The following is a 22301-nucleotide window of genomic DNA, read 5'->3' as shown; positions in this document are numbered from 1 at the left end:
GTCACTTCCCCAGTTTACTGTCCCTCGCCCATTTGTCTTCTATCTTCACAAATTTACCGTTTCTTTGTCTAAAAGTTACATAAACTTTCTTCTCTGGTCACTTCTTTAGGTTTCCATTGTCTTGTGAGGACTCCCGTGTACGGGTACCATTCTAACAAACATGTATGCCTTTCTCATGTTAATCCGCCTCAATATCAGTTTAATCTTAGGCCCAGCTGGAGACCCTAAGACAGTGGAAGAGAAAATTTTCCTCTCCTACACTTGCTTACCTGACCCCAACTCCAATTCCCATTTCTCTTTCCTCTATGAAGAAGTATTCTGAAGAAATAGGGTGCAATCACCTGTTTCAGGGAGTTTAACATCTATGAGACTGAAAAAGAACCTAACACTAAGTAAATACAAGTTAGGGTTCTTCCTCCTACCCAGTCTGATTTTACATTGCTTCAGTAATGCAGTCGTCCCTCCCTCCTTTGACAAATTAACTTTAGAACTTGTACAGTGCCTACCTGATAATCAGGATCTTGTTCAGATTGGCAGCACAATATATTATAAAACACAAGTTTATGGGCTTGTTCACTTATTTAGCTAGACACCCATGTCTCTGTCCTTTCGAGACACAGTAACACCTGCTGGTGCGCCCTGACCAGGACCCAAGATGAAGTATGCCAAGAGAGACACTTTTTCTGGAATGCATATAAAGGTAACCTAAATGACGGTTTGGCCAGATTGCTCAAGGTTTATGTGTGTGTTTCTGTTGCATAATCAATGACATAAATATGCCCTGAAGCTCTGGGACTAAATGAGCATATCACAAGGTCAGTTATCCAGAGACATTTACCTGTAACATCGATGAAATGAAGTCACCAATTCGCGATCTCAGAATTATTTATAGGCCCTGTTTTGTTTTTTGCACAATTTCTGTAGGGTTTTTATGTCCCTAAAGAATATGCTTACCAAACAAAAACTTCCTTAAAAGGACCAGAAATAGGCCAAAGCAACCTGATCACTCGGAACGGATGATGCATTTCAAGTTGAAAACTCACTGCAAGTAACATTACAAATCTTGTATCACATGACTTATTATATCGGCTTCCTGACTTGAAGCAATGCCTTGAGAGGTAAGTTAATAAGCAGAAGACTGGTTTGAATGTTTTTTTTCTTAACAGTAGAAATCATTATATACAAGGAACAAAGAGAATTACTGTTCTTTCAAACTCTAAATGAGGAGACAGCTGCAGACAGGGGTAAGTTAACTACGTAAATTCTCACCTTCCGTGACAATAAAGATTGCCCAAACATAAGTTGTACTCTAAATACAGTAAATGGCTTTTGTCATCATTCATCAAATATTTGCTACATAAGGCACTAGAGTCTGTGTCATAGGAGTCAAAGAGAGCACGAGAATGAAGGCTGGGCCTTATCAAGGTGGGCCAAGCAGGGAAAGTTACCAAAAAAAAGAAATAAAAATGGATAAAACCACACCTTCTCTTGGCTTTTTAGCCTAAAACCACCAAAGAGAATAAAATGTTCTCTTTTTATATCTTTACTAGTACTCCTCTTCTTACTATGGAACTCAGTTTAAGCATGCCCACAATAAATCTGGACATAACCAATTTGGGCATCTGAACAACTCTGTTCATACAATTGTGTACTTGTTCCCGTGTTCTATTTTCTGTGAACAAACCACCAAGGAACTGGAAGAAGAAAGACGTCTAAAGAGGGGAATGTTCTGCATTGGGAATACTGGTATTCCATGGTATTCAGCACCTTGGCCTTGGCTAAGAAAGCAAGCATGACTTTGGTTACCTGCCTCATGATTTCTCAAAGCAGTATTTTCCTAGGGTTACACCCTTAAGGAAAGATTTTACTTTATCTGACCATTGTCTGCCAATACTGTATACCCTTTTTTCTTTAGAAAATGCTAATATCCACTTAAAATAGAGAAAAATAATTAGATGTGTGCTTTTGGGGGGTAGGGGAGTTAGGGAGGTACTCATTCCCCACTCCTGATGTTTCCCCTCCACGTAGAGGGACTTTTCATTAGATGAATCATATTGGTCTCCGGGAGAGGAGGTGAGTTCTACTGACTGCTAAGTTTCTGGGTAGGAACTGAGCATGGGGAGCTAAGACCTTCTCTTCCCTTCTCTGGACATCAGGATGCTCCTTCCTGCCATCAATTTTATAGGAGCAGCCTCTTGTGTGCACAGGCTGAGGCTGGGTGGGAAAATTCAACTCAGAGCTCAAAGGCTAGGAAGTCCTTGTTGCCAGGCGCCTGAGCTAGGTTTCCCCATCGCTGAACAGTAAGGCTCATATTTTGATCTCTGTCTGCCTGGATGCTTTCTCTATCACCTGGTTCAGGCAGAGAAAAGAGAGGTTTTATTTATCAGCTCTCTCAAGCCCCAATATGTACTTTTAACTTATGCCCGTATCTCATGCCTTGGGAGGTGTAACTGCCATCTGCTTAACCATGAAAACCACTGGAAAACTTCCATGAATGAGCTGATAAAATCCATATCGCAACTCTGCCTCTTTCCTCAATTACCTTGTAGTCTTGTCCAGATTTACTCTGTAGCGTGGAAGAGACATTTAGACAGACGGACTGAATTTTGCGAAAGAGTCCTGGTTTAGATCCGTGTTGAACCACTCCCTCTACCTTTAGCGCCAGCTGCTGATTATTCTGGACAGCGATGGGCTCTGCAGGGTTCCGGGGTGATGGTGACAGAGCAAGCTGCAATACCAACATTAAAATGAACGCCCACAAGCAAGGACGAGCTTTCTTCCAACAAACATGTTTGTGCTAATTGTTGTTTATACGTTACAACACTACACACACAGCTAACGACCTGACTGCTGGGACAACCAAATGCGCCTTTTAAGTCAAGGGTTCCTTCTCCCTAATACCTCTCTTAAATACCGCTCTGTTTTCTACTCCCAAAATCCCAGTTCTGTGTGAAGGTAACAGAGGATCCGAAAACAGTGAAGGCCCTAGTCTTCCCCATTTCTGTAGCGGGGCATTTCTTTGACAATGAACCAATTCCAGCAGGGAGATGCACTATGTCAACTTTCATGTCTAGCTGCTGTCTCTTTGGTTTTATGTAATTTTTAAATAGACTAAATTCAAGGGTCAGTGAACTTAAAATTCTAGAATTATATATATGATCAAGTCACAGTGGTATGAAAGTCAGTTTCCACAAACGAACCAAATGATATTTTTAACCTTGTATTAAAAATCCCAAATCCCCTTAAATTACAGAAAGCGCAAATTCTGCTAAATGAAAAGACGGAAGAGGAGGGTCTTCTTGATGACGCTGAGCACTGCACCAACCAACCCTGCACACAACCTACCTTAAGACGTCTTAGCTAAGAGAATCAATTCTCCTTATTATTCAGGTCATTTTGAAATAGAATGCTCTGTTATTTACAATCAAAAGCATTCAAATGGATATGCAACAGTGCACTGAAGACATTTACCCACGGACGGATAATTCAGGAAATCTCTTGGAGGCGAGTTTTCCACCTTTTCCAACAATTCCATCCTCTGAATCAAAAATAGCTTTTGAATTTGGAGTGGCTCAAATATTTTCAAATACTAGCTCTTCTCATTGGCCAGCTCCTCAAAACTTGATATTCACAGACAAAAGCATTCTAGAGATAGGACTGGTAATGTTTTACCAGACCTGATTTATTCTAAATGGGGTCTGAAAAGCCCGATCAGATGCAAACTCAGCTCAAGATCCTTGTAGAGGACTATGATGAAAACCTCTAAGATTATTCTTGGAGACAAGGGACAGAGCTCCAGGTAGCCGAATGCCTGTCACACTGCACTTGGCACTGACAGCTAAGAAGGGAAAGGGTTTAACTCCCAAATCCCATTCCCTTCACCAAACCACTTGATAAAGGGAGAAAAAACTTACAACTAAAGTAAGTTTTATCAAAACCAAAGGTAAGATCCTGAAGCAGAGCTATATCCCATGTATTCCAGAAGATGACTGGGTTTTTAATCTACATTAACCTTCGTATTTTGGTAGTATTACCTTGATGCTGGTAGACTGCAGTTTCTGGAAAAAATATCTCTGAAACGAAAGAGGAACTTTCAGCAAGGAAATGATGGCATTGCAGAGACATGCTGTATGCTGGGAGGGAATAAAGAAACTGAGTCAAATAAAAATAAATTTCCAAATTTCATCAACAAACGGTACTTTCATGAAGAAGTTTAAAAAGTACAAATGGTCATAAGATTATTGCAAAGGTACATACCAATCAGTAAAGAGGCGTAACACCCAAATGTTTGCCAAATCATTCGTGTCAAGGAGTACAACTGCAGATTTTTACTTTATTTTAGCGTATATTTAATAAAATAAAAGTAAATGTAGAAGAAAATCCTCCAGGCCAATTAATGCACAAATTTTGCATTTCTGTAGCATCAGAGGTATTAGATCTATTATTCTATAATTAGTTTAGATACTACAATATAGAGTCACTCTTATACGGTAAAGTGGGACCAAGAAGACATGATAAGGAAGCCAGGGCAGTATACTGATGTCCAAGGCCTAACACCAAATCCCACAGGGAGCCTCACTGACTTGTTCTTCCATCCCATGTCCGGGTGGCTTCCCTGGCCTTGTGACCATGGGCCTCTAGAGAGTAAGCAATGGTGGAAACTTACTGGAAGTCAGATTAAGAATGACTATACAGTTCAACTCTATGGGATTAGAGTACCTTATTTCAAAAATCCATTTCACAAATGTAACTGAGTTCTGAAACTCCTAGAACAGCTGCAGAAGAGAATCACCACAGTGAATCCTTTCAGGCTTAGTAAGAGGAGTCCTACAACTATCATTTAAGAGTTCTAAGATATTATACATATTTATTTATTTAAAACCACTTTATTGAGGTATGACTGACATACAAAAAGCTGTACATATTTAATGTATCCAACTTGATGAGTTTGGAGTATACACCTGTGACACTGTCAAAGATATTATAAAGGTCACCCAGGCTAATCCTCAATTTTGCTGATGACACAGGTCACCCAGACAGGTAACAGAACAAGCTGGAACTAGAACCTAGGTTGCCTAACTCTTAGTTCAATGATTTAGTTCTATTTCACCAACAATTCACCAACTGAATAGAAAAAACAAAAACAAAAAACTACAGCAGCATCAGAACACCTGTAACTTTGGGTGACCCAGACCTATTCCTGTTGGTCTACATGTCCCTCCTCAGTCTACTTCCCCATCAGCTCCCCCAAAGCACCTCGGGGTAAAAACCACGCTACCATGCTGGCTGCCCTTCTAAGCTCCTGATGCCAAGCACAGCGCCACCTAGTGGCCTATGTTGTAAACAGTCTTAAACAGCTGGGCATTAAGGCTACACACCAGAAGAGTCCACTCCTCCCTGGTTTCAGGGTGTTGAACATTTTGTGCCCGAGAGACCTCTAACACAAATGGCAGGTCTATTACTGGAGAAAACCACAACACAGATTCAAACACATTGGTTCTCTTCCTTCAGGTTTAACTGCTAACGCAACATTATTCATGTTCCTGCAATAAGGAACATGGGAAGCATTTGCAGGGACGTCCTGCTGGTAGTGGAAGTCTGATGCCGAGAGTATTTGAGGAGAGACACCTCTTTAAAGGATGGACTAAAGTGGACCCCAAGTGACCTCAGGCTGCTCCCTGGCAAAAAAGCACCATTCTCCCTTTTAAAAGAATGGATGCAGATTTTACAATTCCCTCCAGGGACAGTGTGGACCGCCTCTGAGGCCGCCGGCGTGGGGCACACCTCCACAGGGACGCTAGTAGGAGACTACCATCACCGGAAGAGTTTGGAGGTCTGAAGTCACACGTTATGGTTAGTAAAACAGCAGGAGGACTAGCAGAGCCCAGCACTCTCTTCTTTGTTGAATCCAGTACTTTCCAGCCTTTGTATTTTTTGACATCTAATCAATATCTTGCACAGATGTGTATATTTCCTTCAAAGATAATCTTTACACTGTCCCTTAGCAACCAAATTTCAGTGTCAAACAACTACCTCTGTCAATTCAGTTCAGCAAATACATATTGACGATCATAAGTGGAAAGCAGTATGTCCAGGAAAGTTCCTGTCCTGAAATTTAATTTAACTCTTCCACAATGCATCATGCCAATTTCTTCTTAAACACTTGATAAAAGGTGAGAGTACAGAGTGAGAAGAGCAGGAGCCAGAAGAGAGCTGCAGGGGATATCAGCACCTAATGGGTGGGCAGGGCAAGGGAAACTCTCCAAGGCCTAAGTTCACAGATGGGGAGTTATGGACTGAATGTGCGTATTCACCAAACTCCTATTTTGAAGCCCTAGCTCCCAATGTATTGGTAATTGGGGCCTTTGGGAGGTTATTAGGTTTGGAAGAAGTCATGAGGATGGGGCCCCATGATGGGATTAGTGTCCTTATAAGAAAAAAAGCCACCAGAGCTCCCTTTCTCTCCCTGGTATGAGGGCACTGTGAGAAGGTGGCCATCTGGAAGCCAGCCAGAAGGTCCTCACCAGGAACCAAACTGGCTGCCACCGTGATTCTGGCCTTTCCAGCCCCCACAACTAGGAGAAAGAAGTGTCTGTTGTTTAAGCCACCCAGTGTAGAGGTATTTTGTTATAGGGGCCTGAGCTGACGAAGACACTGAGGAATGGCCAAGCAGGCAGAAGAAAATCTGGGTGTGTGTCAGTCTGTCCTGTTGGGGAGAAGACTGAAGAGAGAGTGAGAGCTCAACACTCCCAAAGGCCACCGAGATTCGGCAAGCTAAAAGGGAAGCACTGCAGCAAAGGACGTTGGTGGCATCTCCTGGCAGAAAGTGATTCACTGCCAGGTAGACGACCAGACGAGCCCAGTTTTTTCTGTTTCCATTGGTCAGTGGTTCTCAACCCCGGTGGCAGGAGAGAATCACCTGGGAGCCTTGAAAAATACTAATGCCTGGCCCTTAATTGCAAAGATTCAAAGTTAACTGGTCTAGAGTGGGGCCTGGGTGTTGATTATTTTTTAAAAAGCTCCCAAAGTGATTCTGATGAGTAGCCAGAGTTGAGAACTACTGCAACTTCAGTTACATTGTTAAAAAGGAAAAAAAAAAAAAAAAAAGAAGTTTTAGCTGTGCTCTGGGGGAGCAGATTCGGCACATTAATGTAACTATGTAGTAGCCACAGAGGTGCCAAGCCCCCGCCACGGATTGTTAGCTCATTTCATCCTCGCGGCAATGCTGCAAGGCAGGTACGATAGTAACCCTGTCACAAGACAGGCGCGGAGAAAACCGGCAGAGAGGTGAGTTTGCTGAAGTCACAGGGTTAGGAAGTGCCCGAACTGGAGAGAAACCGACTTCTATGTCATAAAAAGTCAATGAAACAAGTGCCACTTGCCATGTAAGAAACAGGGGTATATTTCCGATTGAGTGAGTCCACTTCCTCCAAGACGCGATTATAGACAGACATCATTCTCCGCTCATATTCACTGTCCGCGTGGGCGGCTCCCGTAGGTCCAGATTCCTGGAGACTGAGGTCAAAGAAGTAGCAATTAATCAAACAAAATAGTCACCATCTTAATGTCTAAGTGTGTCAGGCACTTCCTACACGTTCTCCTTTATTTTGTAAAATAACGAAGTAGGCACTGCTGTCTCCATTTTACAGATGAGCCAACTGAGGCCTGGAGAGGTTGAGAGACTTGCCTTCAGTCACATAACTAGTAAGTAACAAGCCCAGAGTTCCAACCCAGACCTGACTTCAAATTACGTAAGGCTAATCACCTTGGTTGTTAGGTAGTAGAAAAATGTAGAACCCTCACCTCTGCCATAAAGTGAAGGAGACCCAAGACATCTGAAAAGGTAACCAGCAGGACAAAGCCAGCAGGTGAAGTGCCACAGAACCAGTGAAGATATACCAATAAAAGATCAGAATGTGGAGTGGGGAATGCCACGGAAGAGATGGGTCCTGAACAAACCACGGAGCAAGCAGGATGGATAAGATGTGGAGAGACGGAAGTGTGGTGGGCATTCAGGGCTGCGGAAATAGCATGAACCTAAAGCATGTACAGGGAAGATGCGGGAATGCTCGGGGGAGAGCTAGCACGCAGAGCTGGGTAAAACTGGGAAAGTTTTACCTAGATTTCCTCCTTCTTCTACTGCCTCACACCCAGAAAGTAATTCTGAAAGTATTTCTAAGTGAGAAAAGAAAGCAAACCTTTTGTATGCTAACTAAACTTCAACGGGATTACTTAAAAATGCAATATAGGTAATTCAGCCACACTGGGCATAAGACTGTTCGTACTCTTCCCTTGTTATCCTTTTACACCTACTGTGTGTTAAAAGGCCCCACTAAGGCACTTCACCTAGGTACTTTATATAGGTTATTCCCTTTAACCACTAGAACCACTCTAGGAGACAGGCATCGTTATTTACCTGTAGTTTACGCATATGTGGCTCAGGGAAATGAAGTCCCATGCATGTGTTTCTACAGCTAAGAGTGAATGATGAAATTCATCATGTTCGTATGGCTCCACAGCTTTGTTCCCTGCTCTGCACTGTACCTCAAGTTCCAATAAGACAAGAACTGAACCTCGTTTATATGACTCTAGAAAAACTCTACACACAAAGCATAGAGAAATTAAAGTGTTTTACATAGTGACCTGCTACTAAGAGGGTCTAAATTCAGAATACTGCCCTACCTACAAAAGCATTCATTTTCTTAAAAAATACACTTCATTGAGATATAAGTTACAAAGCACAGAAATACACCTATTCAAAATACTCCTTTCTGGTCAATTCCCACTTCTGACCCAAGGCAACCCCAGGGGTGCTTTCTATCACTATAAATGGGATGTTTCCAGTTATTGCATATAAAGAGTCCTAAAATATGTACTATTTTGAGTCTGGTTTCCTTCGCAGCATGTTTTTGAGAGTCATTCACGTGTTTTGCATATATCAATAGATCATTCATCTTTATTGCTGAGGCGTATTCCATTGTGGGGATGTATGAGTTCATCCATTCGCCTGTCGAGAGGCATTTGGATCTTTACAGTTTTTGTTACTACAAACAAAGCTGCAATGAAATTTTACATATGAGTCTATGTGGAACTATGTTTTCATTTCTTATGGGTAAGTAAGTAGGAGTAGAACCGGTCAGATGGTAACTGCCAACAGTTTCCCAAAGCAGCTGAATTGAATCACTTTGTATTCCCCAAATGGTAGGAATTCAAGCTCCTCTACATCCTAATACTGGATATTGAAGGTCTTTTTAATTTTAGCCGTTTTAGTGGGTGTTAGTAGATATTCCAATGTGATTTTAATTTGCACTTCTCTGATGCCTAATGATATTAAGCATTTTTTGCTTATTGGACATTAGCATATCTCCTTTTTTGAAACATCTGTTCAAATCTGTCAATTTGTAAAAACTGCACTGTCTTGAGTTGTGTAGTGTTCTTAATATCCTGGATACAAGTCCTCTGATAGAATATATTTGATACTATTTTCTCCTTGTTTGTGACCTGTCTTTTCATTTTCTTAATGGCATCTTCCAAACAGCACAAGTTGAAAGATGTAAGTCAAATTCAGCAAACTTTTCTCTATGGTAACTGCTGTTACCATAAGTATGTGGGGATTTTCTAGAGATCATTTTTGTTGCCCATTGTAATTTGTCAGATAACATATTCTGTATGATTTCAATGCTTTAAAATTTGAGATTTGCTTTCTAGCCTAGCATATGGTTTATCTCATTAAATGTTCCACATGCACCTGAAAAGAATACATATGCTGCTGTTAGTATATACATGTCAATTAGATCAAAATGACTGATGGTGTTGTTAAAGTCTTCTATATCCTAAGAAATTTTCTGACAAGTTGTTCCATCAATTACTCAGAGGGCAGTGCTGAGAATTTTGTAATTGTGGATTTATTTCTCTTTCAGTTCTGTCAGTTTTTGCTTCATATATTTGGAAGATCTGCTACTTTGTACATAAGTATTCAGAATTATGTCTTTTTGACCCCTCTGGTGTTTCTTCTGAATGCTCTCAGTGTTCAATAAGGTCTCTCCATTTGGCTAACTGGAACTCAAACATTTCTCAGACATGTGTGAGCTCTGGGAATTGTTCGGCTTATAGCTTCTGGTAATTATTCTTTCCATAGTAGTTTTTGCCTGGCCTTGTGGAGTTTCACCTTGCGTATGCGTAGCTTAGCATTCAACCAAAGATTCACAGCCTGTGAAATTTCGGGAGCTCTTTCCCTGGAAAGCTTTTTCCTCTCTCCTGTATTCTGTCCTGCAAATCCTAGCTTCTTCTGGTTCCCAGAACCTGATCCCTATCTCTTCAACTAAGCAAGACCCCATGTTCTGCTTTGGTTACTCCTCGCTGAGAGGCAGTCTAAAAAGTGCCTCCAACAAGAGGAGAGTAAAGACTATTGTAGGGTTTACCTGATTTATGCCCCTCCTCTGAGGGATTACATTCCTGAGTTACCTATTTCCCAACACCTGAAAACAGTTAACTTATATGTTTTATCCAGGTTTTAGCTGTTTGCAGTAAAAGGAAAAGTCCAGTCTGAGTTACTCTGTCACCATTGGAAACTGTTCCCTTATCGTTTAGGCAATAACATAAAGATTAAGCACGAAGGATTCATGACAGAGCAAATAAAAAGCTAGAGCAGAAAAATGCAATGGACAAACATCTCAAAATATTTCTTCTTGATAATCCTAAAAAGTTGGGATGAGGCAATCACATTCATAATTATAGACATTTACCCTGTCCTAATCCGTATTTATTATTACTGGCTCAGGCACTATGTTAGGTGCCAGAGATACAAAGTTGAATAATAAGACAAGGTCTCTTCTGGGGCACCTGGGTGGCACAGCAGTTAAGCGTCTGCCTTTGGCTCAGGGCGTGATCCCGGCATTATGGGATCGAGCCCCACATCGGGCTCTTCCGCTGTAAGCCTGCTTCTTCCTCTCCCACTCCCCCTGCTTGTGTTCCCTCTCTCGCTGGCTGTCTCTATCTCTGTCAAATAAATAAAATCTTTAAAAAAAAAAAAAAAAAAGACAAGGTCTCTTCTCCCCAGAAGGCTCCTAGGCTATGAAAAAGATAGATTTTTGTAAAAACTACAGTGAAATACTAACAATATGCTTCACTCTTGAGGTTTTTTAGCTGCTAGTCTTTATTTGTAAGGTGCAGAAGTTTTAGAAGGAATCCACTCTTTGCAGTTGTATACTATTGAGAATGAAACCCAAAGAACCCTCCCCTTCAAGGTGTAAGCTTTCTTTTTCCAATTTTTCCCTGCTATGAAGGGCAGAGGCTAGGGGACTAGGTTTGGAGGATGAGAGGGGAAGGAGAGGAATAAAAAAAAGTGGTAGGAAGCCCAGAGAGTGAGACGGTAGCATGTGAAAGCTGGCTGGATAACTCCCTTCACCCCACCCCTGCTGACAATGCACCCAATCTGTTAAAAAGTCAATCAAGGAGAACACTTATACTAATTCTACCAATTAACAGTACAATGATATCTGGGTGCTAAGAAGTAAAATGAGTATGGCACAATAAGAACTGGTGTGAGCCTCAAAGCATCAATTAATTGGCAAAGACTCTATAAAATGGAGGTTTAAGCATATTTTGAAACTTAAAAGGAAGGGTGTTTTTTTTTTTTAAATAAGCACTGCAAATCTGAAGGGAAAATGAACACTGATGAAAATAGGATAAAAGGAAAAATAAACGAATATAAGTACGTTATGAAAATATTAAAATGGATTGGATGAGTGGGGACAAAGACAGCTAAGTGGCCTAGCTTGAGAGTAGGCAGAACTTTAAAACAGACGCAAGGATCCTGCTATTGTCCTGAAAAGAAATGGTGAGTCAACGCTTTAGGGTAGAGAAATTTCACTCTGGTTTGTTGATTATATTCTCTTTGAGAAAGCTGACGTTGGAATCAGAGGCCTTACTAAATTGGAAATTATAGACAGTTGAAAACGCACATTCCAAAACAGAATAATGTAATGGGAAAAAAACAATGGATCATTCTTTAATAAAATATTTTGAACAGTTAGTTAATGGGAGAGGAGAAAAGAATATTAATAAAGCAAAAACAGGAATATATTTTTGTTGAAGAAACCAAAGAATAAAAAATTTAAGCTTAATTATTAACCCAATTTTTCAAACCAAAGTTTAGTTATAGTATACAAGAAGAAAATACTCAAATTCAAAGAACTTCTTCCTAGTTATTTTTCCAAGTCAATGTTTTAAAAATAGGAGGCAGTGGGGCACCTGGGTGGCTCAATCAGTTATGCGTCCTACTCTTGATTTCAGCTCACGTTGGGATCTCAGGGAACTGAGATGGAGCCCTGCCTCAGGCTCCGTACTTGGCGGGGAGTCTGCTTGAGATTCTCTCTCTTCCCCTCCCCCTCCTCTCTAAAATGAATAAATAAATCTTCAAAAAAAAAAAAAACCAGGCAGAGGTAAATAAACAACGGGAGTCAAAAAAAGCAAGTTTTGTCAGTGGGTGTGTGACCTCAGGCAAATACTAACAAAGTCCCTCTTCTGTTCTTCTATAATGCCTCTTCCAAAACACATGTTGTGACGGCTAGGTAAGGTAACACTGGAAATGTACTTTAATGTACACTATTATTAGAAATACCTTGCTGATTCTGGATCCAAAATCAGGGCTTCTATTGCATGAGAGATCAGTAAACAGCTCTGCTGCTGTCTGGATTAACGTTAAGGTTATACATGAAAATAGAGAAATCCATGTAGACTTTATATTACCTATCACGCCAAGACAAGGATTCTATTTTTAGTTAAGGTAACCGTATGTTATCAAATCAACTGGTTTGAGACTTCATTATTTTGTTTCCCTTTTAAGGGATGTATGTTGTTTATAATAGTGATCCTTAAATTCTGTTCCAGGAAGAGTACTTTAGAGGCTGCCTAATGTGGGAAGGGGGAACCAAGCAACAGCTTCTGTGATTCAATCACAGAAATTGTTCTCTTCTGCTCAGATGTAGGAGTTTCGGTGATACAAGTTAAAAGCGACAACAACAAAAATGGCCTGTAGTTACCCCAGAGGTTCTTAAGCTGGGGCTCAAGGGATCTGGTAACCCTCCTGGGACTAAGCACATCCGCTGGGGTGTGTGAATAAATGCATTTTGTAGAGGAAAGGGTCCACGGCATTCACTAGGTTTTTACTTAGAAAACCAAAATGCCAAGCACTACTGATTTACAGGTCCCACAGCTTGAAAACGTCTCTCTTCCCTCCTTTCGAAACGGACTTGAGGCTGCTAATCAAATATGGAGAACTCAAAGAGGACTCAGGGAACCAGAGTGACAGCGAAACTACAGATCGCTAATAAAGGCGATGGGAACCAGGGTTTTCACCACGAAGAAGACAGCGGTGACAAAAGAGAAAATGGGTTTCTGGTGGGAAAATGTGTCGCCTTCTCCACTGCAGCTCAAGTGAGCACCGAGTATGTATGCAACACTGGTGGGACCTGGGCTTTGGACGCTCTTCCTAGCGGTGGAGAAAGACCACCACTGGGTCACTGTTTTTTTTTTTAAGCCTGAGCCTGGTTGAAGTTAAAAAGTAAAATTATACTGCCCATACTAGATTTCAAAAGAGAAGTTATTCATTATAATACATTTGTAGGCTTACCTAAATATACGTATTTTTAGTTAAGCATATCTAAAGCATTTACTCTACGTTTAAAAGACTACTTCCAAAGAACAAGAAAGACTGAAGCAGCTTAGGATACAGTTCCACGTTCCTCAACGTTGCCGAATCAGCATCGAAAGATGCCTGATAAAGATCCCCATACCGGGAAGCAAGGCTTCGGAATTCCTCCATGGACTGTTTCATCTGCAAGGTAGGAAAAGTATCAGTTACAAAGAACATGCTATTCTACCCAAACCAAAACATACAAAAAAACCTATCCTCAAACAATCAAATCAAAAAAGTAGTTCAACCCTTTTCACTTCCAGTCCATTCATGCCTATAAACCTTGTTAAATAAAATTAACAAAGATGATAAATGAAATTCTCAATGTTCACAAAATTATAATAACGCGTATGACACACAGAAACAAAAAGCATTGCTTTTTCAGCTGCAAGTTCCACTAAGACAATTAATACAGTTGTAAATATGTAGAATCTAGTGAGACATCATCAGTCACTTTGTCATTCTAATAAAACAGCAGCCTATTTTTGGCAAGACAGATGAGTTAAGCATTTGATGGTTAATGTCCATGAGTCCAACAGCTGATCTTTAAATTTCAGAATTTTTCATCTCACGACTAACCTCAAAAACCTCTAAAGTGTAAATAAAAACTGCACTGAAAATGAAGTTAGGACACACCTGATTGGAGATGCGACCACACCTCTGAAGGTCATTCCCTAAGGTCATGGCAATCGTCGTGGCAATTGCAGGTGGGGGGCTTGTCTTGAGGCTATTACAAGTACAGATAAGTTGAGAGAAGGCTTGTAGAAGGTCAATCCTGAGTTTTACAAATTCACACTGAAAACTTAAAGGATTCAGTGGTGTACTTGCAGCCTGTGGGAGAAAAAGATATATATAAGACAAAGTAAATACAATAGCCAGACGGTGCCACACAAAGTATTTGTCACCGTCTGTGCAAAGGAGCTATAGTTCTAACACTGATGGATAAACACCTACGTTGTAAGAGGAATGATGTAGTACTAGAAAGAAAACCATATTATTAGCATCAGCTGTCAAAAACTGTATGTTCCATCAACATTCAGGTTCCTTACTCCCTACATTCACAAAGACCCCACAGCAATTGGGTTGGCTAGATTTTCCCCAGTAAGATATCATTTGAGGGACACTTCAAGGACATTATCATTCTTCCCAAACCCTCCTCCTCACCACCTTCCTACTCTTCTAACCTGAAATTCTCATCACTGGAATCGTTGACAGGATTTTTTAAAAGTTGGGAGGGGGGAGGAAACAAAGATAAGGACAGGAAAAATATGGTGCTAGACAGTCACTGTTAAAAAACCATGTTGCCTCGTGGCTGTATTTTTCCACTGTGAGCCCAGATTAATTTAAAAAAAGACTTTCTGAGCAGACACGTTAGAACGCATGGAGAGGCTACCAAGGAAGAACAGGTTATAACACCCAAGTAAGTTTCAATGAGGAGGAGAGGCTTCAGGGCTGAGCCTTGGATAGCAAAGAGTAGCATCAGCTAGGTAGACGGGGCAAGGAATGTAAGTCAAGCCCGTGTGGGCAGAGAACCAGGACCATCTTTAACTACCCAGCAACTACTCTGGCAGAAAACTTAGCATGGTGCTTTCAACAAAAGGCATACCAAAAATTTGCCAAACTACAATAAATGGAAGCATAGTGAAAATAATTTTCCTCTCTGACATGAACAGCTTAAAACATGCTGATGCCCTTTGCTCCTTAGATAGTATCTTACACTATTCTTTTAGCAGGAGAGCAAGGCATTTGACTTTGGGTTTCTAGAAGTCAGTTACAGTATTACGATTTGGCCAAGTATTACATATTGACCTTAGTGTACTTCTCTCTACTTTTAAGTGTCAAATGGTAAGTTTTGTTATTTGGTACCATTCATATTTTACTCTATGAAATAATTAGCCACTCCCTATATCCTTTATAAGAACATGCACCTGCACTAGTATCCTTCTCAAATTGCAAGGTCCCTGATGATATATATAAGCTACGTATAAATAGAGCTATACAAGCTAGAGGTAGTAATTATACTCAATATATTGAATTCTGTGGTTTTCACACTTTTAGGATGTCTGTTCTAACCATAAAACAGCACAGACTAAGAGAATAAAGAGAACATTTTAATTGCATTTAATTCCTTAGAGATTTAATTTGCTCTTATAAGAAGGTAGATCTGCCCCGTAAGCACTACCTGCTATTTTTAATGTACTGCTTGTCAGTAACTTTACAACGGTCAGGGATACAAGTTGGTGTATACGATACCGTTCTATAAATACAGTACAGACCATCTGACCAGACAAAAACCCTGGCTATCTTGTCCCAACATGCATTACAAAACTGAAACAGAAGCAAGATGTAGTTATATGACGGATTTACTGCAACTCTGGATTTGTTTTTGAGTATTTTATTGATGATAGAAGATGGAAACTCTGGAAGTGATCGCGCATCTTGGATTGTGTTACGCTGTAAGAAAGCAATGCTAGATATAGTATGCATGTTCAAAAGATGGAAAAGATAGGTTTGTCATAGAGGCCAAAGACTTTAAAAGGTAGTATCATCTGTAAAAGAAAATGTATAAGAAATAAAATTTAGATTATAGCAGTATGAATAATGCCAATGAGAGATTTTTAAAAAAAGGATATTATTTACTTTTCTTTGTATTAAGGCTAAAGCTTAAACACAGGTTGGGAATCTAAGGTTAGCAGGTAAAGCAAAAATCGCATATAATCAGTATTACCCTTGAAACTTCCTCAGGGAGGAATTATTTTCAATGAATTCAACACAGGCAGGTGAAGGAACAACAAACTCAGAGCTCTCCCTAATGCTCACTTTTGGGTATCAGCTAATTGAGAAAAACTACCCTCACTATTTGGATTGCTATTTTGCTTCCCCGTTATTCAAATAACTATTTTTCTCTTCCTTTTTTTCTTGTTCCTTCTTTCTTTCTTTTCCCCTAAACAGATAAAGTTAAATCTTTTTTTAAAGATTTATTTATTTATATTTTAGAGAGAGAGAGAGTCTGAAGGAGCACACATGTGCGTGCAGGTGGGGGGGCAGAGAGGGAGGGAGAGAATCTCAAGTAGACTCCCACTGAGTGCAGAACCTGATGCAGGGCTTGATGTGGGGCTCGATCTCATGACCTTGAGATCATGACCTAAGCTGAAATTAAGAGTCGAATGCTTAACCGACTGAGCCACCCAGGCGCCCTAAAGTTAAATCTTTGTTAGACATGCATATAATGCTGCTTCACTGAGCTTCTGACTTGTAGTACATATCCAATTTTCTAAATGGAGATACTTAAAGAAACCAACATGGCTGAAAAGAAATTTACCTGATGAGCTCAGTTACAAAAAGTATGTGTGTGTGTCTGTGTGCACACAGTGGTAAAGAACACACAACAGCCAAGAGTAAACCATAATGTAAACCATGGACCTGAAGTCCCTGGTAACCATTACTCTACTTTTGTTTCCGTAAATCTGACTTCTTTAGGTATCTCATATAAGTGGAATCATATAGTATTTATCTTCTGGCTTATTTTACTCAGTATAATCTCAGATTTTGAAAGAATAAGCCAAGCATAAAGCAATCATGGACTAGACTGTTTTAAACCAGCCTTCCTACTAACAACAGCTGTGAAAACGGAATACAATATTAAGAACATATATTTGAAAGCACCAAAGAGCTTATTAAGGCAAAAAGGATTTCGAAGCCAAAAATCATGGAGATGGGAAATGCAAGACTGACATTGGTGACTTTTTCTCCCTTGAGATGTTTGCTAACTTGGAAGTTGCTCCTGAGAGTCTGAGAAGCTGAGCAGAATTTTCAGCAGTCTTATAAGACTAGGAGGGGGCTGAGGAAAACACTTCAGGCTTTTGGCTGTAACCTCAAAAGGCTATGCCCCAGGAATTAGGAGAACCCAAAAATACACTGGCCTTCCCAAGGACTGAAGCCTAGCTTTGAATCAGTTCAGTCCTTGGCTGGATTAAGGTAATCTTAGCCTAACTGCCTGCCAAAGGCAAAAAAAGATATATAAGGCTCTGGATGATGTAATCATCATAATTTTTCATCCACACTGTCCAAAACCAAATAAAAAATAATAAAGCACACAAAAAAGACAAAATCCTCCAAAGCAAGAGGGGGAAAAAGTCAAAGATACAAGCTACAATAGATCCAGAAAACAGAACATCAGATACAAATTTAAAAAAAAACTATGGGGGCGCCTGGGTGGCACAGCGGTTAAGCGTCTGCCTTCGGCTCAGGGCGTGATCCCGGCGTTATGGGATCGAGCCCCACATCAGGCTCCTCCGCTATGAGCCTGCTTCTTCCTCTCCCACTCCCCCTGCTTGTGTTCCCTCTCTTGCTAGCTGTCTCTGTCTCTGTCGAATAAATAAATAAAAATCTTTAAAAAAAAAAAGAACTTAATGAATGGGTTTGATGGCAGATTAGACACAATGTAAGTTATTGAAGGGGGGGTGCCTGGGTGGGTAAGTCGGTTAAGTGTCTGACTCTTGGTTTTGGCTCAGTTCATGATCTCAGGGTCGTGAGACTGAGCCCCACATCAGGCTCTGCACTCAGTGCAGAGTTTGCTTGAGATTCTCTCTCTCCCTTTGCCCCACCCTCCCTTTTCTCTCTAAAATAAATAAATCTTAAAAAAAAAAAAAGAATTACTGAAGTGGAAGACAGGTCAGAAGAAAACATTTAGAGCTAAGAATAGAGAGATAAATGGATGGGAGAAGCAGAAGAGAATGTAAGAGATAAATGACACATGGTAAAGAGAGTTACCATCGTTGTATCTGGAGTCTCAGATGAGCAAGAAAGGGACCGAAGCAATAGCTAAAGAGACAACAACCAAATGTTCCAAAACTGATCAAAGTCCTCAAGCCATAGATTCAAGAAGCACTGTGAACCCTCAAAGATATTCATAATGGTAAGAGTATAAGCTGGAAACCACCATGGGCATCTTTGGGCAGTATTTATTAAAGTTGAACCTAAGTATATCTCATGACACAGCACTACCATCCTGAAGAAATGCACACCTATACCAAGAGATGTGTGTTAGAGTGTTCACAGTCAAATTACTCTTAATAGGCCCAACCTGGAAATAACCCAAATGTTTCCCAACGATAAAAATGGATAAACAGATTGCTTTAACAGTCATCAAAAGAATATCACAGAGCAATGAAAATGAATGAATTACTGCAATATGCAACGACGACAAATGAATGACTCACACAAACATAAAGCTGAGCAAAACAAGCTGGAATCACAAGAATAGTGTGTGATTCCCTAACTAATGATAAAAAACAAGGCAAGACTATAGTTTTAGAAATCAAAATAGTGCTTACTTCTGGAGAAAAGGGTGAAGGGGGCATGAAATGGGGAAAAATTTCTTAAAAAACAGAAACCATAAAGGAAGAAGGACCAATAACTTAGACCACTAAGTCTTAGACTACTAAGAATGGCTGTTCATCAAAAGATAGAAAATGGAAAAAAAGAAAAAGTGTGCTACAAAATTAGATGATATTTGCAATTCATATGAAACCTACAAAAAATTAGTATCCAGAACATATAAGGAACTATTATATTTTTTTTCTAAAGATTTTATTTATTTATTTATTTGAGAGAGAGAGAGAGAGAGAGCACAAGCAGGGGGAGCAGCAGAGGGAGAGGGAGACAAGCAAACTCCCTGGTGAGCAGGGAGCCTGACAGGGGACTCGATCCCAGGACCCTGAGATCATGACCTGAGCCGAAGGCAGACGCTTAACCATCTGAGCCACCCAGGCACCCCTAAGGAACGCTTATAAATCAATAAAACAAACAACCTGCTAGGAAAATGAAAAAACTTCAACTGGCAGTTAACAGAAAAAAACCAAAACACAAATGGCCAAAAATGAAACAAATATTTAATTGTTTCAAGAAAATGAAAAAGCAACTACTGAATAGGAGAAAATATATGCAAGTCCTATATCTGATAAGGGGTTAATATCCAAAAAATATAAAGAACTCCTACTTACAGCCAAACAAAACAAACAAATATCTGATTATAAAATTTGCAGAAGATATGAACAGATATTTTTCCAAAGAAGACATAAAGATAGCCAACAGGTATATGAAAAGATGCTCAACATCACTAATCATCAGGGAAATGCAAATCAAAACCACAAGACACCACTTCACACCTGTCAGAAAGGCCATCATCAACAAGACAAGAACAAGTAAGTGTTGTCAAGGATGTGGAGGAAAGAGAACTCTGGTGCACTGTTGGCAGAAATGTAAATTGCTGCAGCCAGCATGGAGTACGGAGGTTCCTCAAAAAACTAAAAATAGAACTACCATATGATCCAGCAATTCCACTTCTGGGTATTTATCTGAAGAAAATAAAAACATTATCTCAAAAAGACGTATGCATCCCCATGTTAGCTGCAGCATTATTCACAATAGATATGGAAACAACCTAAGTGTCCATCAACAGACAAATGGATAAAGAAAATGTGGCGCGTATATATAATGAAGTATTATTCAGCCATAAAAAAGTGAAAATTTGCCTTCTGCAACAGCACAGATGGACTTGAGGACATTATGCTAAGTGAATAAGTCCAATGAAGACAAATTCCATACGATCTCACTTATATGTGGAATAAAAAAGAAAAAAACCAAAAAACCCAAAAAACTTCAAGCTCACGGATAGAGAATAGATTTGTGGTTGCCAGAGGTGGTGGGTGGGTGAAATGGGCAAAGGGGGTGGAATGTATAAGCTTCCAGTTATAAAATAAATAAATCACGGGAATGTAGTATATAGTATAGGAGTATAGTTAATACTGTACTGAATGTTTGAAAGGTGCTAAGAGAGTGAATCCTAACAGTCCTCAGCACAAAAAAGAAAACCTTTTCTAACTATGTATGGTGACAGATATTAACTAGACTTAGTGTAGTGATCATCTCACAATATATACAAATATTGAATCATTGTGCTGTATACCTGAAACCAGTGTTATATGTCAATTATATCTAATAAATAAATAAATAAAATGTTTAATTGAATTAGTAATTTGAGAAATGTCGATCAGAATGTCCAGAACATATCAAGTGAGGGGGAAAATGTGGAGCGACAGGAACTCTTACACACCGCGCGGAGGATTATAAATTTGTAAACCACTGTAGAAAGCCTCCCGGTATTAACCAGTCAACTGAAGGTGTACATAACCTCGCAATTCCACTCCCAGGTAGTGGATTAGAGCAGAATCTCGTCACAGAGCAGGAGCGTCTTGGGCATTTCAGGAGATTAAGCAACTTTAGCCACTGACCATCAAAGCCAGTAGCGGTCCCCCTTACCCTGTGACAAAGAGAGACATCCGCACACACTTCTAAATTGGAGCAAGGGACAGACACACAGCTTTGACTGAGGTCTGCTGCCCTAGAGAAGGCTTTTCATTCTCAGTACACCAGTTACATTCTTCGCTGACGGGAGGGGCCTGTGCATTGCTGGATGTTTAGCGGCATCTCTGGCCTATACCCACTAAATGCCAGTAACACCATGCAAATCATGATAACCAAAAATGTCTCTAGACATTGCCAAATGTCCTCTGGAAGGGCAAAATCATCCCCAGTTGAGAATCACTGTCCTAGAAAAAGCTTTACATATGTGTATCAAAAGATATGTACAAGAATGTTCATAGCAATACTATTTTTAAAAGCAAAGCCCTGGAAAAATTAAAATTTCCATCAACACTAGAATGGGCAAATAAATTGATGTATATTCCTATGATGGAAGAATATACAGCACTAAAACTGACCTACAGCTTCATGCAACAAGATGAATGAATCTTAAGAACATAGTTTAGATAATCAAAGCAAGCTGAAGAAAAATAGGATTCCTTTTTATATAAATTCAAAAACAACATAAAATAGTACACCTTGTTTAGAGTTCCAAAAATGCATGTTAAAATTATGAAGAGAGGCAAGGGAATGGTACACACAAGATTCAGGACGGTGATTGCTTTTGTGGGGCAGGAAATGGTATACAAACATGGAGGAATATGCATGAATTTTAGAGGCAATGGTAATGCCCCATTTCCTAAAGATACTAGGTATATTTGGATATTTGTTGTGTTTTTTTAATATACTCTCTATACTATACATGGAGATGTTCTACTATTTACTATTTTAAAATAAATAGAAATGGGGCACCTGGTGGCTCAGTCACTTAAGCATCTGACTTCGGCTCAGGTCATGATCTCAGGATCCTGGGATCGAGCCCTGAGACGGACTTTGCGCTCAGTGGGGTCCGCTTGTCCCTCTCCATCTGCACTCCCCATCCCACCCCCCACCGGCTCAGGCATGCTCGCGCTCTCTCTCTCAAATAAATAAAATCTTTAAAAAATTAAAGTAAATACAATTAACAATCCACCATGGTAGGCAGAACGCTGAGATGGTTCCTCTAATTCACACCGTCCAGTATCCACATCTTCAATAATCTCAGTGTGGATGAAATCTGTAATTTGTTTCTAACCAGTGGAATACAGCAAAGGTGATGAATTTGGGGGATATAATTTAGATCCTTAATGAAGTAACTTTATATCAATCAAAAGGGAGATTTTTCTGGGTGGATCTCTCC

The 22301-nt window shown here is 40.0% G+C and overlaps 1 protein-coding gene across 2 annotated transcripts in view; it reads right to left on the bottom strand.

Moving 5' to 3' along the window:
• INTS7 (integrator complex subunit 7) overlaps positions 1–22301 on the bottom strand; it is an 88994-nt gene that overhangs the window by 2142 nt on the left and 64551 nt on the right. For both annotated transcript variants that reach the window (XM_026509099.4, XM_044387819.3), the window contains exons 14-19: positions 14333–14527; positions 13734–13837; positions 12623–12691; positions 7383–7515; positions 4035–4133; positions 2543–2728 (exon numbers count right to left, since the gene is read on the bottom strand). In XM_026509099.4, coding sequence (XP_026364884.1) covers positions 2543–2728; positions 4035–4133; positions 7383–7515; positions 12623–12691; positions 13734–13837; positions 14333–14527 — 786 coding nt within the window. The remainder of the gene's footprint in view (positions 1–2542; positions 2729–4034; positions 4134–7382; positions 7516–12622; positions 12692–13733; positions 13838–14332; positions 14528–22301) is intronic.

Source organism: Ursus arctos, unplaced genomic scaffold (assembly GCF_023065955.2).
Source record: "Ursus arctos isolate Adak ecotype North America unplaced genomic scaffold, UrsArc2.0 scaffold_2, whole genome shotgun sequence".
Taxonomy (NCBI): Eukaryota; Metazoa; Chordata; class Mammalia; order Carnivora; family Ursidae; genus Ursus; species Ursus arctos.
This window is presented reverse-complemented; position numbering and strand designations above follow the sequence as displayed.